The sequence below is a fragment of the Mesoplodon mirus genome (assembly GCF_964341445.2).
Source record: "Mesoplodon mirus genome assembly, chromosome: X".
NCBI lineage: Eukaryota > Metazoa > Chordata > Mammalia > Artiodactyla > Ziphiidae > Mesoplodon > Mesoplodon mirus.
This window is the reverse complement of record NC_138981.1, coordinates 96,457,832-96,474,508: the sequence shown is the minus strand read 5'-3', so window position 1 is coordinate 96,474,508 and position 16,677 is coordinate 96,457,832. Positions and strand designations below refer to the sequence as shown.

Genomic DNA, 16,677 nt, shown 5'->3' with positions numbered 1-16,677 from the left:
AGGGTCTTCCCATTAATTACAAATGGGGGGCTTAATTTCAGAAGCCTGTGATAAACTCCAGCAAGTGCACCTGCCTAAAGCTGGTAACAATAGGGTTCAGAAGAATTCCAATTAGCAGATTGTGTCCAGTGATGAGGTTAATGGAAATGAATGTATCATTCAGGCCCCCTGAGAACAGTAACCTTGCAAAAGCCCTAGCCAGTCCTGGGAGTGGAAGTAGAGCATCATCTGTTCCTCTGTTGTGTCCTCTGGCAATGGAATTTAGCTGAAAATATGAAGAAGCGGGCTTTCGCTCAGTGTTCACTGTACTGCAGGTGTTTTATGCGATGAGCTCTGAGACGAGTGACTCTGTCTCATTTTCATTAATCCAGAAGGATCCTAGCATAAAATGCCAGCTTTTCAACAGGGAGACCTAGGGCAGATCCAGGAGCAAACTCATTAGGGCCTGAATGCAAAGCCCCAGGAAGAGGCAGGCAATGTAACTTCTTTAGTGGCCATGCCCTAAGCCCACATCATTGCAAATTTAAAAATTCAATCAAGTCGGTTCATGTACCAGGTGTGTTTAGAAGTACAGCTGTAGATAATATGAACCAAATCTAATTTCTTGGTGTGTTAATTTCCTTCCCTTTTCTCTCCCTACCCCCACCCTTTTTCTTTTCTTTCGGTATGCGGGCCTCTCACTGTTGTGGCCTCTCCCATTGCGGAGCACAGGCTCCGGACGCGCAGGCCCAGTGGCCATGGCTCACGGGCCTAGCCGCTCCGCAGCATGTGGGATCTTCCCGGACCGGGGCACGAACCCGTGTCCCCTGCATCGGCAGGCAGACTCTCAACCACTGCGCCACCAGGGAAGCCCACCCCCACCCTTTTTTATCTTTTAAAAAAACATGATTTTTAATGGGAAGCTCAAGATCGTTCAGTATAATTTTGGAGTTCAAAGCGAAGGCAAAACTTGATAAGAAAAGAATAAAATTCAGTTTGCCACCTGTCCTCAATCTGAACACAAAATGGCTGTTGAAGGATAATTTAAAAATAAAAAAGTTAAATCCTGATCCTCATACAAATTTAAAGTTAACACAAGTGGACACATGTCTAAGATTTTATTTCACTCATTAATTAGTGAGGAAACCAGGAGGCCAGAAGTCTGCGAACTATGACCTGCAAACCAAATCCAGCCTGTCACCTGTTTTTGTGAATAAATTTTATGGAGTACAGCCACACCCATTCCTTTTCATATTGCCTTCGACTGTTTTCTTGCTACAGTGGCAGCACTGTAAGGTCCACAAAGCCTAAAATATTTACCATCTAGCCTTTTACTGAAAAAGCTTGCTAACCCTGATATAGGCCATCAGGAATGCTGAAAGAAATTTACAAATAGATGCAAAGAAATTTGCATATAGATGCACAAGTCAATCGTATTTTGCCAGGCAAGAAATACTTTCATTACAATTTGAAGAGTTGTAAAACAACTCAAAGATAGTCAAAGGCATGGATCATCCAGAAAATATACTAGACCTGGGCTGTTAGGCCAGTTGTGTGAACAGAAACTCAAGACTAGGGATCCAGGGAGAAATCTTGTTTTATGAACTAGGGCACAGGTAGGGAAGAAGCTGGAATTCAGAAACTATTCAAAAGGGTTAAGTACCCTAATGCAGAGCCTTAAAGATTGGAATTTGGAATGGAGGCTGAGGCTGGTCATTTGGGTACTTCCTACTTCAAGCCTTGATTGCTCTGGAAACTGGGGCAGGGCTGAGTCCTTGGGGCAGAGTGCTCGGGAGCCAAGGTGGGTAGAGGCTGACCCCGTACACTCTCTTGGTTTCAACCTACTGTTATAGGCTGAAGACTGTCACATCTATTGATACCTTTTCAGCCCTGACCTTTTTCCTTCAACATTCATGCTAGAGTTATACAATTTCCTGCTACTCTCCCAATAGGTACTTCAAACTCAACATGTCTAAAATTGAACTTCCTTTAAACCGTAAACCTGCTCTTCCTCCTGTATTCACTATCGCCAATGGTGACACCACCATTCAATCAGGCATGCAATGCAGAAACCTGACATCCTTGATTTCTTCTCCCTGCAGTACTACCTGACACATCCAATGAATGTCTTAAATCTGTTCCTTTCTATCTCTAGAATCATTGTCTAGTTTAAGATCTTGCCATCTTTTCACCTGGACTATTGATATCTTTTAAGTAGTTTTATCTTTCTGAAACTCATCCAATGGTGTGCTGGAGCTGGCTTACACCAGCTGGTGAGAACTGGTTGTGTGCATCTCTTCCCAACTCTGTGTTCCAGGATGTCATATTGGTAGCTTGAAATTGGCCACAGTGGGAGTATTTACACCACAGAAATTGGCAAACACTACAAATCAAGGTTTTTGTTTTTGTTTTGTTTTGTTTTAATGGAAAGCTGCTTGTTAAACGTTTATCAGCACATATACCACTGCCAATTCCCCACACTTTGGCCAAACTGATCTTTGTAAAACACTTGTTCAACCACACTACTCTCCTTATTAAAATACTTCAGTGGTTCCCTATGGCCAACAGATCACATTAAGTTCCTTCTCATGGCATATAAGGCCTTTTATTATCTGGCCCCTGCCTAAATGTCCAGCTTCCTCTCCCATTCCTCCTAGCAACTTCTGTGCTAGTTCGAAGGTCACACAGTGGCCCACTCAAACCTCAATTGCCTCATATATATACTTTGTTTGGCATGCACACTATCTTTAACTTTTTTGAGCCAACATTGAAGACTTTAGGAAATTCTACCTCCAAATCCATATTTCTGACTTTTCTTGAAAAATGACAACACTGGGTCCTCATTCATGCACATAACAGCAATTTGATCACAACAAGGGGCTGAGCAGCAGATGCCCCCTTTGAGAGGGTATGTGCTCCACAGCTCACCAACACCTACCATTTACTCATCCAAATTATGCATATGTCCCCACATTTAGCTTTTATTTCTGTGACCTGTTATCTGTTTGGCCCCTGTTGTAGACCATATTACAAAGTCCTGATTATTATCAGAAACCTCTGACCCTAATGATAGACTCTTTCTTTGCCGTGGCTGTCCTGATGAGAGTCCATGGTCCCTGCACAGTCTAGGAAGGGAAGAGCAGCAGGATGAGGAGAAGCAGCAGAGGGGGAAGAGGAGTAGAAATATGTCATCTTTGGGTCAGAGTCTCCATCTTGGAGCAATAGCACTGTGGACATGACAAGCAGGGACTGTCCTGGGTCTTTGTGACCTCAAGGTATTCCCTATAGAGACCATTTGCTAACCTTCCTGAGAGTCTTAGAACATCTACCTTCTCAGCTAGATGTGGAAAGGAAAGATCCAAGGACACTAGCTCACACGGACTCCAGCTGTGTGGATCCAGGCTTCTAAACAAGAGCCAGCGTCTTAATTTGAGAATTAAAACCAATTCCTTTTAGCTGAGTGCCTGCTGTGTGTCTAGCACTGTGCTAGAGGCTATGGGGCAAACAAGAGCAGACTAAGACAACTCTGCCTTCGGAGAGCTCACAGCCTGACTGAAGAAGCAAGAAATACATGTATCAAATAATTAGAAACTAATATAAGCCTGTATCAGAAGAGTGACATCTTGGATATAACCTAGTGCCCACAACATCTGGGTGGTCAGTAAGGGGTGGGATCAAGTTAAGGGGAGATCTACGGAAGAAGTCAGGGCTTACAGTGGCCCTTCAGTGGCAGTGAAGTGGGGATCCACACAGGATATGCCACAAGGATATACATACAGAGAGCAGTGAATGAGGTGGGTGTGGCAATCTGTGAATGATAAGGCTGACTGGAGGAGAAAAGGCGGTCTTGGTAGGAGGACATGGTTGGTCACTGCCGACCAGTTTCTTTTGAAAAGATTTACTCTCTGGTGTCATGTATCCAGAAAGACAAATGGAGAATCAGAGGCTCCTTGTTGAGCACCAAGTCAAAGACAACAGAACCAGATGGCTCTGGAAAGCATGTCATACTCTAGGCATAGACAGCAACCTTTCAGCTCCATGACACAAACGGGGCTGAGCATTATTCACAAGTACCACGTGTGTCTTGGACAGGTCTGTCAGCATTGACATAGAGGAGAAGAAAGAGTAGGAAAAGAAAGAGCAAGGAAGTGGGTAGAGAGAGTGGACAGGAAGAGCATCGTGGTAGGGAGCAGACATGTACCTCCAGTCTAACCCAGGGAATCCTGTGCCATAAGCCGTCTTCCCTCAACCCCCCATTTCCACCTCTAGATCATGATAGAGATTAAAAAATGCCCCTGCCCACCGAAGAGGGGCAGATTCCAGATCTGAGCTCCTTTCTTCCCAGGCAGACTATGATACATTGCTCACGTGCCATCTCTCCCACCTCTAGGCTTTATGCTGGTTGGTGTGTTTATGTTCATTACCAGGCCCATTCAGACCTACTTCTTCCTTAGCCTGCAGGTTTATGTCAATTTCTGAGATTATTCTTTCCTGTGTCTGATTTACTTTATAAGCCAGTTGCTCACTTCCTGCTGCTTGTTTGTAGCTGCTCCCTCTAAATGTTTAACAATGTTTACTCGCCGCTCCATCCAAGCAATTGATGACCAGTGTGTAGTGAACTCTCAACTATTCAGAGGCTGATGTAACCACCCCGTGAAGGAAACAGATTTCTTGCAAACTTCTCCACTTTCTTCTCCTCCACCTTTTTCCCACTCCCTGTTTTCTGGCCACTTCTCTGCTTGGGAATCCCTCATCCAAGATGGGAAGGAGGCAAAGATGATGAAAACTGTAGCTCATCCTTCTGTCAATTTGCCAGCAACTGTGGGTTTCCAAAATAATTTTTTAAGAGTAAAAAGAAACTAGCGATTAAAACAGTATTTGTCTATTCCATGAGAATCTCCATCATCCACGTTCTGTTCTCCCCAGTTAAACTGAGTATTTGGAGCTTTTTAAAAAAATGTATTAAGATCAATATTTCACAGTTTCCTGGAATTTTATCCATGCTTTGAATCCTCAGCTCCACCCCTCCATGAAGACTCTTCAGACTATTCCAGTTCTCCTCGTTGTCTAGCTCCAGATTCTACCACATTGAGATCCTTCTGCTGGGTGTAGCATGTCCCAAAGGACACAATTTAAAGTCAAAAGATTTGTTTCTAATTCATTGATCAGAGTCTGCACACTCACCCAGAAGTGTATGCTCCTGAACACCCAAAGAACCCCATACCTTTCACCTATAGCTGCTACTTACACCAAGCATCACATCATGGACATACCAATTTTTTTTTTGAGTGTCAAGAGTCAATTGTTTATTTGTGTATTTGTTACAGAGTTCAAACTCCACAGCTGAAAGTGAGCCAGTCTTTATTTGCATAACATTTATCTTGGAACAAAGTTTAGAAATAGAAACTTGAACATACCAATTTTATCAGAGGTCTTTTTGCTATTGGTAACCTCAAGCCTGGAGGTCCTCATTTACAGAGTAATTTTTCCTGACAATAACAGATTCTCTCTACCTTGCTGGGATCTACAGGAAGTTGGAGGAACACTGTCTGGCTTTGGTCTTTGATCCCCTGAAGTTACAGTGTCACAATTTGGGAATGTCTTCTCTTCAGCCACCAGGGCTTGATTTAGTGGCATGGGCTTTAAGATTACTGGTTGTCTTTAGCCTTTCAAACAAATATTTCTGCAGTCTCTACTGCTCATTTGGAACTGAACACATACTCCTACTTACCAATTTATAGAAGTCTGATATACCCAACCAGATTCCAGGAAAAATGTCCTTTACTTCTCTGTACCACCCCTCATTGTGCCTCAGGCGGAACTGGCATAATTTAAGGGCCAAGCTCCAGAGTCACATTGTCTGGGTTTGAATCTTGGCTCTGCACCTAAAGCTGAGTAACCTTAGGTATGTTCTTTAAACTCTGTGTGACTCAGCTTCTTCATTTGGGGAGAATAGTTACCTCACGAGGTTGTTGTGGGGATTAAATGAGTAAATATATGTAAAGTGCTGTATGCCTGGTGTACAGTAAGCATTTCACAACTAGCTATTCTGATAAGGAGAAGAATTAACCAAAAAACTGGTGACCCCAGTTCCTGAATCATTAACATTTGTTGGGCTCTATGCTCCAAGCCTTAATCCTGCCCTTTTATGTGTTTTTCATTTTCTTGTACCTAGGTCCCCACTCTGATGATGGACACCCAGTTCTCTGAGTTCACACCGGACATTACTCCCATCATGCTTGCTGCCCACACCAACAACTACGAAATCATCAAATTGCTCGTCCAAAAACGGGTCACTATCCCCCGGCCCCACCAGATCCGCTGCAACTGTGTGGAGTGTGTGTCCAGTTCAGAGGTAGACAGCCTGCGCCACTCCCGCTCCCGGTTGAACATCTATAAAGCGCTGGCAAGCCCCTCACTCATCGCCTTATCAAGCGAGGACCCCATCCTAACTGCCTTCCGCCTGGGCTGGGAGCTCAAGGAGCTCAGCAAGATGGAGAATGAGTTCAAGGCTGAGTATGAGGAGCTCTCCCAGCAGTGCAAGCTCTTTGCCAAAGACCTGCTGGACCAGGCTCGGAGCTCCCGGGAACTGGAGATCATCCTCAACCATCGAGATGACCACAGTGAAGAGCTTGACCCTCAAAAGTACCATGACCTAGCCAAGCTGAAGGTGGCCATCAAATACCATCAGAAAGAGGTAAGCTGAGTTCTTCTCTGCTTTGGGGGAAGCTTAAGGCCTCCAGAGTCCAGAGCAGGAGACCAAGAGTCAGCATTTTCCTACCACTTAGCTCTCCACCAAACAAATGGTTAGACAGGGCTTCAAAAACATTGAGGCCCATATTTATCCAAGGCACATACAACCTCTGCGTATTTTCTTTATGGCCAGATAAGTAGGGAAAAATCTGATTCTATGATGGGAAAGCACTCATTCATTGAACAAATGCTTATTTAGCACTGTTTTAGGGGTCTGGGATACAGAAAACAAGTATAACCCTGCCTTCACGGAGCTTACAAGCTAGTGGTGGACAGTAAGTAAATGATCACATTAGTGAATATATAATTACAAACTAACATAAGGGCTCTGAGGAAGAACTTCTGAGAACACATAAAAAGGATCCTACCCTATATACTGGGGCCATGACAATAGTGATCACAAAGGGCTTGCTGTCTGGATGTTGATAGTTGTTGACAGAACTAAGTCCTTGGTAGCCCCTCAGCAAGAAAGCTGAGACGTACATTTGAAAGATGGAGTCACACAGAGGGTGTGTGGTTCTGCAGAAGGCTGAGTCCCCTGCATTGGCAGGCAGATTCTCAACCACTGTGCCACCAGGGAAGCCCTGTTCTATGCCATCTTATCAAACAATTTGGGGGAGCCTTCTAGCAGGCCTCATTTAGCTCTTTAAGGAGGAAGCATGGTAGAAAGAGCAGGGACTTTGGAGCCAGAGCAACTGAGGATGGAATAGCCTTCAGCTGTACGACCTGAAGAAAGTCCCTCAAATTTCAGGACATTAGTCTTCTCATAAAATGGAGATGACAATAGTTCCTCCATTTCATAGGACTATTATGAAAATAAATGTACTTTAATGTCCATTTCCATCTCTCTTCCAATGCTACCTGGAGTCAGATTCAAATGGGTTGAACTGAGAAGTGCTTGCTGTGTGAAGGGAAATGAGCAGCGCCATCCCTTCATGGGTCCAGGCTCTGAGGCAAATCACATGTGTGCTCACCTGGTCCCTTTCTCTCAGACAAGAAAAAAAAACACCATCCCTCTGAAATGAGGCAGAAATGAGTACTGGGGCAACCTTGAAGGGGATAAAATATGACAAAAGAGCAACATGGAGATTTAACGGCTCCATGGGGGAGACAGTAAATGGATAGACCCACCCCTGAGTCTCCTTATCCTAGTTTTTGCAACTACTTGCTTTAAGTAATTTCATTAAGTCTGAAGTTATTCAACCTCACTTTTCTCTTCTGAAAGATAGGGATAGTAGGAGTACTTACCTCCCTAGAGAAATACAAAGTTTAAACAAAACAGGTTATATACTCATGCATAACACAAGATTCAGCATATATTAGGCATTCAATAAATATTACCTGCTATTATTATTCATTTTTATTGTTACACACAGGGGACCCAGGGTATATATGATCTGATTCTGTATACTAAAATTGTAGGTAATAGATACACCAATGGCCATCCCCTCCCTTACCCCTTCCTCTCTCTTGCCACCCTACTGTTGATATGTAGTAGCAGTTGTGTTAAGTTGTCTGCTATAAGGTCTAATTGACTTTTCTTCAGTTTTATATATGTGTATATTTCAATTAATGATGTACACTATGATTTCAGTGTGGCTTTCACTTTACATAAATTGTTATAATACTGTAAGAAAAAAAATCACAAGTATGTTTAGAATATGAATTGCTTCCAGATGACAAAATGGTTAATGGGAATAGAAGTGTTAAAAACGGATATTGCAGAATATAACTAAAGTTTGCATTCCTTACCTCACTGGATAGCAGATAAACTCCATAATTGAAGGCCCTCATCCCCCTGAAAACTGACAAAGTATTTACTTTCAAACAGTTTCATTACAATATTTCATCAATTTTGCATTGGTAGACCATCTCCCAGTTACTTTATCTCTTGATCCCTTCTGCTCCTATAATCATCATGTGCCAGTTTCAGTTTCTGCTCCATTTGGAAACCACTGTGATGACTTCCTCACTCTCCTGTGGATCTGCTTAGCATATGACCATGGAGTCATCCTTGGGTTCTACATTCACTGCCCTCCAGCCCTCATTAAGCTTCTCATCATTTTTTCCCTCATGTTTTAGTCCTTTTACTTTTCTAAAACTTTGTCCTCCATGTCCCTTATTTCATAATTTCTCTTATTACTGTTATTACAGAATATCTCCATGTTTCTATACATTCATATGATATATTTCTTATCTATCATTAGACCAACCTGAATGTGGCAAAGGTTGATATTTCCTTTTGCTCTCTCAATTAAACATCAGAGATTCCAAAGTTGGTCTCAGAGTCTATTTGCTGTGTACATTAAAGTGGAAAGGATCATTTGTTTTATTGTGGTAAACTATACATAACACAAAATTTACCATTTTAACCATTTTTAAAATATACAGTTCAGTGCCATTAAGTACATTCATGTTGTTGTGCAATCATGACCACTAGGAGTCATTTTTTGAAGACGGGCAAGTTTTGGGGTGTCTACTTTTTCTTTCAATAGTGAGCCCATACAATTAGAGTTTCATATTTTACAGACCACATTATTTTCAATCCATAACACTGGCAAAGTAGCATCTTTTAGCTATTAAAATTATGGATATTCAGCAGTAACACAAAGGTAATCCAAAAAGCACTGTATTTATGCAGAGATCAACAATTTTAGGTCTGGTGGTACTCACTCATCATTGTGAATCAAATCAATGAGAACTTTGGAATTTGATAGACTGAACTGTTTCAGTCAGACCACATCAAACTTCAACTCCAGGTTTGCAGCAAATGCAGCAAGGATAATGAGTGACTGTCAACTTCAATGTCAATGATTTCATGAAAAATAATATACCCTCATAGAGTCACATAAACTCAAATATGGCCCAAAGTTTAGTCCCATGACCAGAGACTTCAGAATTATTTTAGAATTTACATATTTAGCTCAACATTTCCTAAGACAAGTTATCTCTTTTTGTTGTTGTTGTTTTTTGGGTTTTTTGTTGGTGGTGGTGATTATTAATATACTTTATTATTTTTTTAACATCTTTATTGGAGTATAATTGATTTACAATGGTGTGTTAGTTTCTGCTTTATAACAAAGTGAATCAGCTATACATATACCTATATCACCAAATCTCCTCCCTCTTGCGTCTCCCTCCCACCCTCCTTAACCCACCCCTCTAGGTGGTCACAAAGCACCGAGCTGGTCTCCCTGTGCTATGCGGCTGCTTCCCACTAGCTATCTGTTTTACATTTGGTAGTATATATAAGTCCATGCCACTCTAACTTTGTCCCAGCTTACCCTTCCCCCTCCCCGTGTCCTCAAGTCCATTCTCTATGTCTGCATCTTTATACCTGTCCTGCCCTTAGGTTCTTCAGAACTTTTTTTTTTTTTTAGATTCCATATATATGTGTTGGCATACGGTATTTATTTTTCTCTTTCTGACTTACTTCACTCTGGATGACAGTCTCTAGGAACAGTATGGAGGTTCCTTATGAAACTAAAAATAGAACTACCGTATGACCCAGCAATCCCACTACTGGGCATATACCCTGAGAAAACCATAATTCAAAAGGAGTCCTGTACCACAATGTTCATTAGCTCTATTTATTTATTTATTTTTATTTTTTATTTTTTATTTTTTTGCGGTACTCAGGCCTCTCACTGTTGTGGCCTCTCCCGCTGCAGAGCACAGGCTCCGGACGCGCAGGCTCAGTGGCCATGGCTCACGGGCCCAGCCGCTCCGCGGCACATGGGATCTTCCCGGACCAGGGCACGAACCCGTGTCCCCTGCATCGGCAGGCAGACTCTCAACCACTGCACCACCAGGGAAGCCCCATTAGCTCTATTTACAATAGCCAGGATATGGAAGCAACCTAAGTGTCCATTGACAGATGAATGGATAAAGAAGATGTGGTACATATATACAATGGAATATTACCCAGCCATAAAAAGAAAATAAGTTGAGTTATTTGTAGTGAGGTGGATGGACCTAGACAAGTTATCTTAACAATGACCACAGATAAATTTTAGTTTAGTTTCTCTTCTAAATTGTAACTTCATTTCCACTAAAGAACTCTGTAATCCTTCCCAACCTGTGAATTATAGATTTTAAAAATCTCCACTGAGTCTCAAATGAGTATAGTCTCTAATTTTCTCTATTCAAATCCACATGTCAACTTTAAGACTGAATACTCTCACCTTGAACAAATCAGCAATGTCCTTATTTTAGGGGTGTTTTTGTCATTTCAAGTTTAGTGTGTTTGGATAAGAAGCAGAGTCCTGTGAGTTACTGAGGTTCTAATAATTCAGGTATCTCTGAGCACTTCATTCTCAGAAGCTCTTGATCTAAGGAAGCAGACTGATAAGTTTTTTCAATAAATATCCATAACCTAGCCATTAAAAAAGTGAAACATACACACAGTGCTTAAGGCCACAAGCATAAAAAAGGTCACGATCATTGATCATTAATTCTCATCATACAAACTCCTTTTGTAGAATGTGATGGACACAAATAAACAAATGAAAACTGACTTTATCCTTCTATTATATCTATAGCAAATGAACTCAGCTTTGCTATGTTAGATAAAATTCCTCAGATTCCTTGAAGGCATATACTTTATGTGTGCTTACTCATCAAGAAGAAAAATATATTCACATCTTAAGTGAGTCACACTCCAGGGTCTGGTGGAACACATTCAATTTGAGGGTTGCATGTTACGAGCTCCTAAAAAATTGGAGACACTTTCTTAAAGGTGTCTAGATGACCTTTTCTAGATGACCTTCAGGCCCTTAAGAAAGCTAGACAAGAATTATCTCCCAGGACCAGAATTATTCAAAGGAGAAACAACCTGTAGAAGGGAGTGGGACAACTAAGCTAAAACAGAAATTTCGTCTTCTTTTTCATACTTGATTACATGCTTGATTCCAGTTGGACCATGGGGGTCTATCTTCAAGAATAGATAGGTTTCTTCTTAGTGTCTATACTCAGAGCAGGAAAAAGCAGATACACCACTTCTCCACTTTCTAGTGTCATGCCTGCTGACACCCTGTTCAGTCTTCTTTCAAAGCTTGCTGTGATTCCAACAGGGCAGAAATTCCCAGTACAAATCGAAATTTTCTCAACAGGTGGAGGTATTATAAGGGAGGAACATTAGAGACTCCTTCATCAGGTGAAAGTACCCAAAGATAAGCCTGCTCACATCAAAAGTTGCAAACAGACAATATGTCTCTACGTCTCTTAAACCTTGAGCTAAAAAGCTTTATTCAAAAAAAAACCAAAATATTTTTCTCTATAAAATGAGCTGCAACACAATTGATTTTCCAAAACTGGAAGTTAGGAGTTGCCAATATTAAAAATTTAGAAGATAATGGTTTCAAGAAAAGCCAATGTTTCCCCAAGTTTAAGAATAAAACTATTTAAAAATGATCAGTATTGCCAGAATTTGTTATCACCTAGAGGCGTGTGTATTTATGTGTTTTCAACAACAGATTTTGTTAATGGCATCTTTGATTAAAGGAATCTGAAACACTGAAGTTGTGTTTCCTACCTGTGGCTCCCTTGTCTACTTTACATGAATGCTTGTGTTAAACTAAAAAATACCTCTTGAGATGCTTTCAGCATTTTACTAGGGTCTTTAAGATGAAATTGTGACAAGGGGTAAAGAGTTCAGTGGTTTTCCTTACCTTGCTAAAATGCAGTTTCATTCTTCAGGGGTATAAATGGAGATCACCTTCAAAGACTCTTTATTACCCTGAAGAGATGTGACACTTGAGACCGATGGATAGTCAATACAAATACAGACCGATGGATCTGTCAATACAAATAGCTCCCAAATAACTTCAGGAACTAAAGTTTATTTTTTCTTTTATTTTTTAAGGTTTTTTGGTTGGTTGGTTGGTTGGTTGGTTTGTGAGCTAAGGATTACAAAGTCAGAAGAAAAACAAGTTTTAAATGAGGGGTAGGGTCCTTGAAAAAAATAAGACATATACCCTAGGCAAAATGGCTAAATACCACTAGTCTATTAAGATATGGCTGTCAATACACGAACACAATAGTCAGCTTTGATGTAAAAAAATAAATCTAGCTGGATAATAGTGGGTTAATAATGTGCAGAGTTACATAACTTCCTCAGGAACAAAATCTTAGCCTTAAATGGAATATAATGCACTATTTCTTTTTTTTTTTTTTTTTTTTTTTTTTGTGGTACACAGGCCTCTCACTGTTGTGGCCTCTCCCGTTGCGGAGCACAGGCTCCGGATGCACAGGCTCAGCGGCCATGGCTCACAGCCGCTCCGCGGCATGTGGGATCCTCCCGGACCGGGGCACGAACCCATGTCCCCTGCATCGGCAGGCGGACTCTCAACCACTGTGCCACCAGGGAAGCCCGAATGCACTATTTCTTGAAAGGTGGCTTTTTCATTGTTGTTTTTTCCTCATTACTATTCCTAGAAGAACTGAGTAGACTCCCAAGTAGAATTTAACTTGGTGGGGGAAAAAAAGCTCAAAAGAATGAAACAAAAACTGATTCCAACTATAAGTTTGACATCGAGTGAAATAAGGAAGCTCTAATCCCTTAGAAAACAGGTACAAAAGTACTGGATAATCTTTACATGTCACATAGACTTTCAGGTATTTTCATATAGACATTTTTCAGCTATTCCTAAAAAGTTCTGATTTCATGTATTCTTTCCCATTGTCAGATATATCAACCAAAGTCTTTGAAAACTATATCATTTTGTGTGTTCCTTATTACCATTGAAGGTAAGGCAAAAAAGTTATAACTATCATTTGACAAACAGGAAAGAACTATATTTCAGAGATGTGTTAGGACTATCTATCTGACAAAGCCAGAAGAACTTCAGATTCCTGGTATAATACTTTTTCTGAGTATATTCCACCTTCTGTTGAGAGGGGTTCTTTTATGCTGGTTTGGTAGCCTCCAAATTCACCACCAGGTAATTTAAGATGACCACAAGTTCTTTGATTTGTGAATGAAAGTTTATTAGTTCAAATTTGTTAAAACATGTAACAATAAAATGGTATGGACCAATAGCTAATAAGGACTATATTCAATTATAATCTAATAACTAGCAGTAATCATCATACATAAGAATGCAACTAAAATAATAAAAAATAAAAAAAGAATGTAACTTATGTAGTTACAACTTCCCACACATTTAGCCAAAGCACACAGGGATGAAGAATTAGATGCTTCCTAATTCACTGCAATCTACCAGCCTATCTCCCTTAGTTTTCACACCTTAAATTTGTCTTAGAATGGTGAGCCTATCCCCCTCTCTATCCCGCCATGCCATACAAGAATTGACTTTGGTGTTGTTCTCAGGAAGATCCAGAAATGTTTGGATAAAGGACTGGAGGGGAGATGCAGGATTCCAATCAGAGGTATCCAATCAGTGGACTGCCAAGTTAGTTAATCCATCTTCCTCTAACTGGGCTTTTAAGTGCATGACCTGTGTCAATTGCCAACCAATTATTTCTATCAATATTAACAACTTAGGGTTGTCTAATTTGCATATGACAAAAACAAGGCTTGGTTCATAAATGCGATTAGGAACTAACTCTATACCATGGTTTTCCACCATAAACGGCTGCATAACTGTTGACAACTTGTTACTTTTCCTCTCTCTCTCCTAAAAATACCTCCCCTACTAGCTCTTATTCCTAAGTATGTTCTTACTTCCTGCACTTATTTCTTATCACTATTAACTTTACTTTTAATTCTGTTCTGTAAGAGCAAACATACTTAATACAACAATCCATTGCTTGGAGCAAGGTAACATCTTAACAATTCATAAACATATATAATCACACAATCAAAGCAAACATTGCAATATATTTTATCGAATCCTGAGGTGCCATTATAGTATAATCTTTCCAGGTGAACCCATCTAGCCAAAAGGCTAGATAGTTCCACATATTACACTGTTGTAGCATCTTCCCGCTTGACACCTAAGGATCATGTTCACTATTACGTGTTTTATAGGCTGATTCGAGCTTTATCTTGTTTCAATGTCTGGAGTAGTCTCACAGATTTCTTTTGATGTATTTTGATGACTTGCTTGAGTAAGTGTGGTTGATTGTGTTGTCTCATTACTACTAAAATTTTTAACAAGCTCACACTAATCTGTTGTGTAATTGTTATGAAGTCCATATTCCAGAGTTCTACTTGGAAGAATAGCTACCCTTCAGTATCCATCTTATTTGAGGTGTACCAGATCTTTCCATTTACAGTTAAATTGCTCATCAAATAGAATTCATAGCAGATTGATGTTCTCTCCTTGGATACGTTTCCTGATCTTGCACAAGTATTTATGCCTTGAGTTTCATTTTGACACAAAGTTATAGCCCAATTTCCTGAAGTCCAAATTTCTAGTGGAGAGTGTATATCTTCCCTGACTGTTTCTAAACCTTTAATTAAAGCATAGATTCTATCTTTTAACTTTTATCCAGTTACTCTGTTATTCTTCTTCTTGGTTGCTACATATATAGATTTCCTTATTTAACTCTAATCACTATTTTTCCTTATAAAACTGTTCCTATTGGAATGGTGGGATAAATGGTTACTTCTTGTTTTCCCACTGCTCTATTTAGGTTAATTGGCATAGTTCCTTTGCACTGCATCTATTATTTACCACTTTGGACACAGTGTATAGAGTGGCCTACCTTGGGCAAGTAAGGCTCAGTTTGTCCAGTTATTGCAGCAGTAAAGTCCCTCAATCTGCTGTCTGGTATGGCTTGTAATTATCCACAGTAGTTGCTTGTAATATAACTTTTATTTCTCCTCTTTGTGTCTTTCTTCACCCCTCTAAGTCTCCTGGATCCTCACCTACTCTATCAATCTTCCCACGTAGCAGTCTACTGTGAAACTTTCTCATACTAATATTTTTCAGTAGCTCCATAAGTTCTTCTGATTTTCAAAATGGTCTCTAAAAATACAACAAACTAGTGAATATAAAAAGACAGAAGCAGACTCACAGATGTAGAGTGGTTACCAGTGGGGAGATGGGAGAGGGAAGGGGCAAGATAGGGGTAGAAGAGTAAGAGGTACAAACCATTAGGTGTAAAATAAGCTACAAGGATATATTGTACAGCACAGGGAATATAGCCAATATTTTATAATATCTATAAATGGAATATAACCTTTAAAAATTGGGAATCACTATATTGTATACCTGTAACTTATATAATATTGTACAGCAACTATATTTCAATTTAAAAAAAATTTTAAGAGTCTGTGTAAAAACACAAAGTAAAAAAAAAAAGAGAGTCTGTGTAGCTTTTCTTGATACAGCAATCTTTTTTTTAAACTTTTATTGAAGTATAGTTGCTTTAAAATGTTGTGTTAGTTTCTGGTGTACAGCAAACTGATTCAGTAATACACATATATTCTTTTTCATTACAGGTCATTACAAGATATTGAATATACTTCTTTGTGCTATACAGTAGGACCTTGTTGATTATCAATTTTATATATAGTAGTTTGTATCTGCTAATCCCAAACTCCTAACTTATCCCTCCCCCACCCTCTTTCCCCTTTGGTAACCATAAATTTGTTTCCTATGTCTGTGAGTCTGTTTCTGTTTTGTAAATAAGTTCATTTGTATCATTTTTTTTAGATTCCACATATAAGTGATATCATATGATATTGGTCCTTCTCTGGCTTACTTCACTTAGTGTGATAATCTCTAGGTCCATCAATTTTGCTGCAAATGGCATTATCTCATTCTTTTTTATGGCTGAGTATTTCATTGTATGTATATATATATATATATATATATATATATATATATATATATACACCACATCTTCTTTATTCATTCATCTGTCGATGGACATTTAGGATGCTTCCATGCCTTGGCTATTAGCTCTTTCTTAAATTTGTTAAATAAACTTATCCTGAAATTCAGTGGCAAAACTGACTTATGTTTCTCCTGCTAC

General features: G+C 39.8%; 1 protein-coding gene across 1 annotated transcript in view; it reads left to right on the top strand.

Moving 5' to 3' along the window:
• TRPC5 (transient receptor potential cation channel subfamily C member 5) overlaps positions 1–16,677 on the top strand; it is a gene marked incomplete at its 3' end in the record, with an annotated part of 132,984 nt that overhangs the window by 21,748 nt on the left and 94,559 nt on the right. Inside the window, exon 2 of the mRNA XM_082609952.1 lies at positions 6,155–6,676. Within this exon, the coding sequence (XP_082466078.1) occupies positions 6,155–6,676 (522 nt within the window). The remainder of the gene's footprint in view (positions 1–6,154; positions 6,677–16,677) is intronic.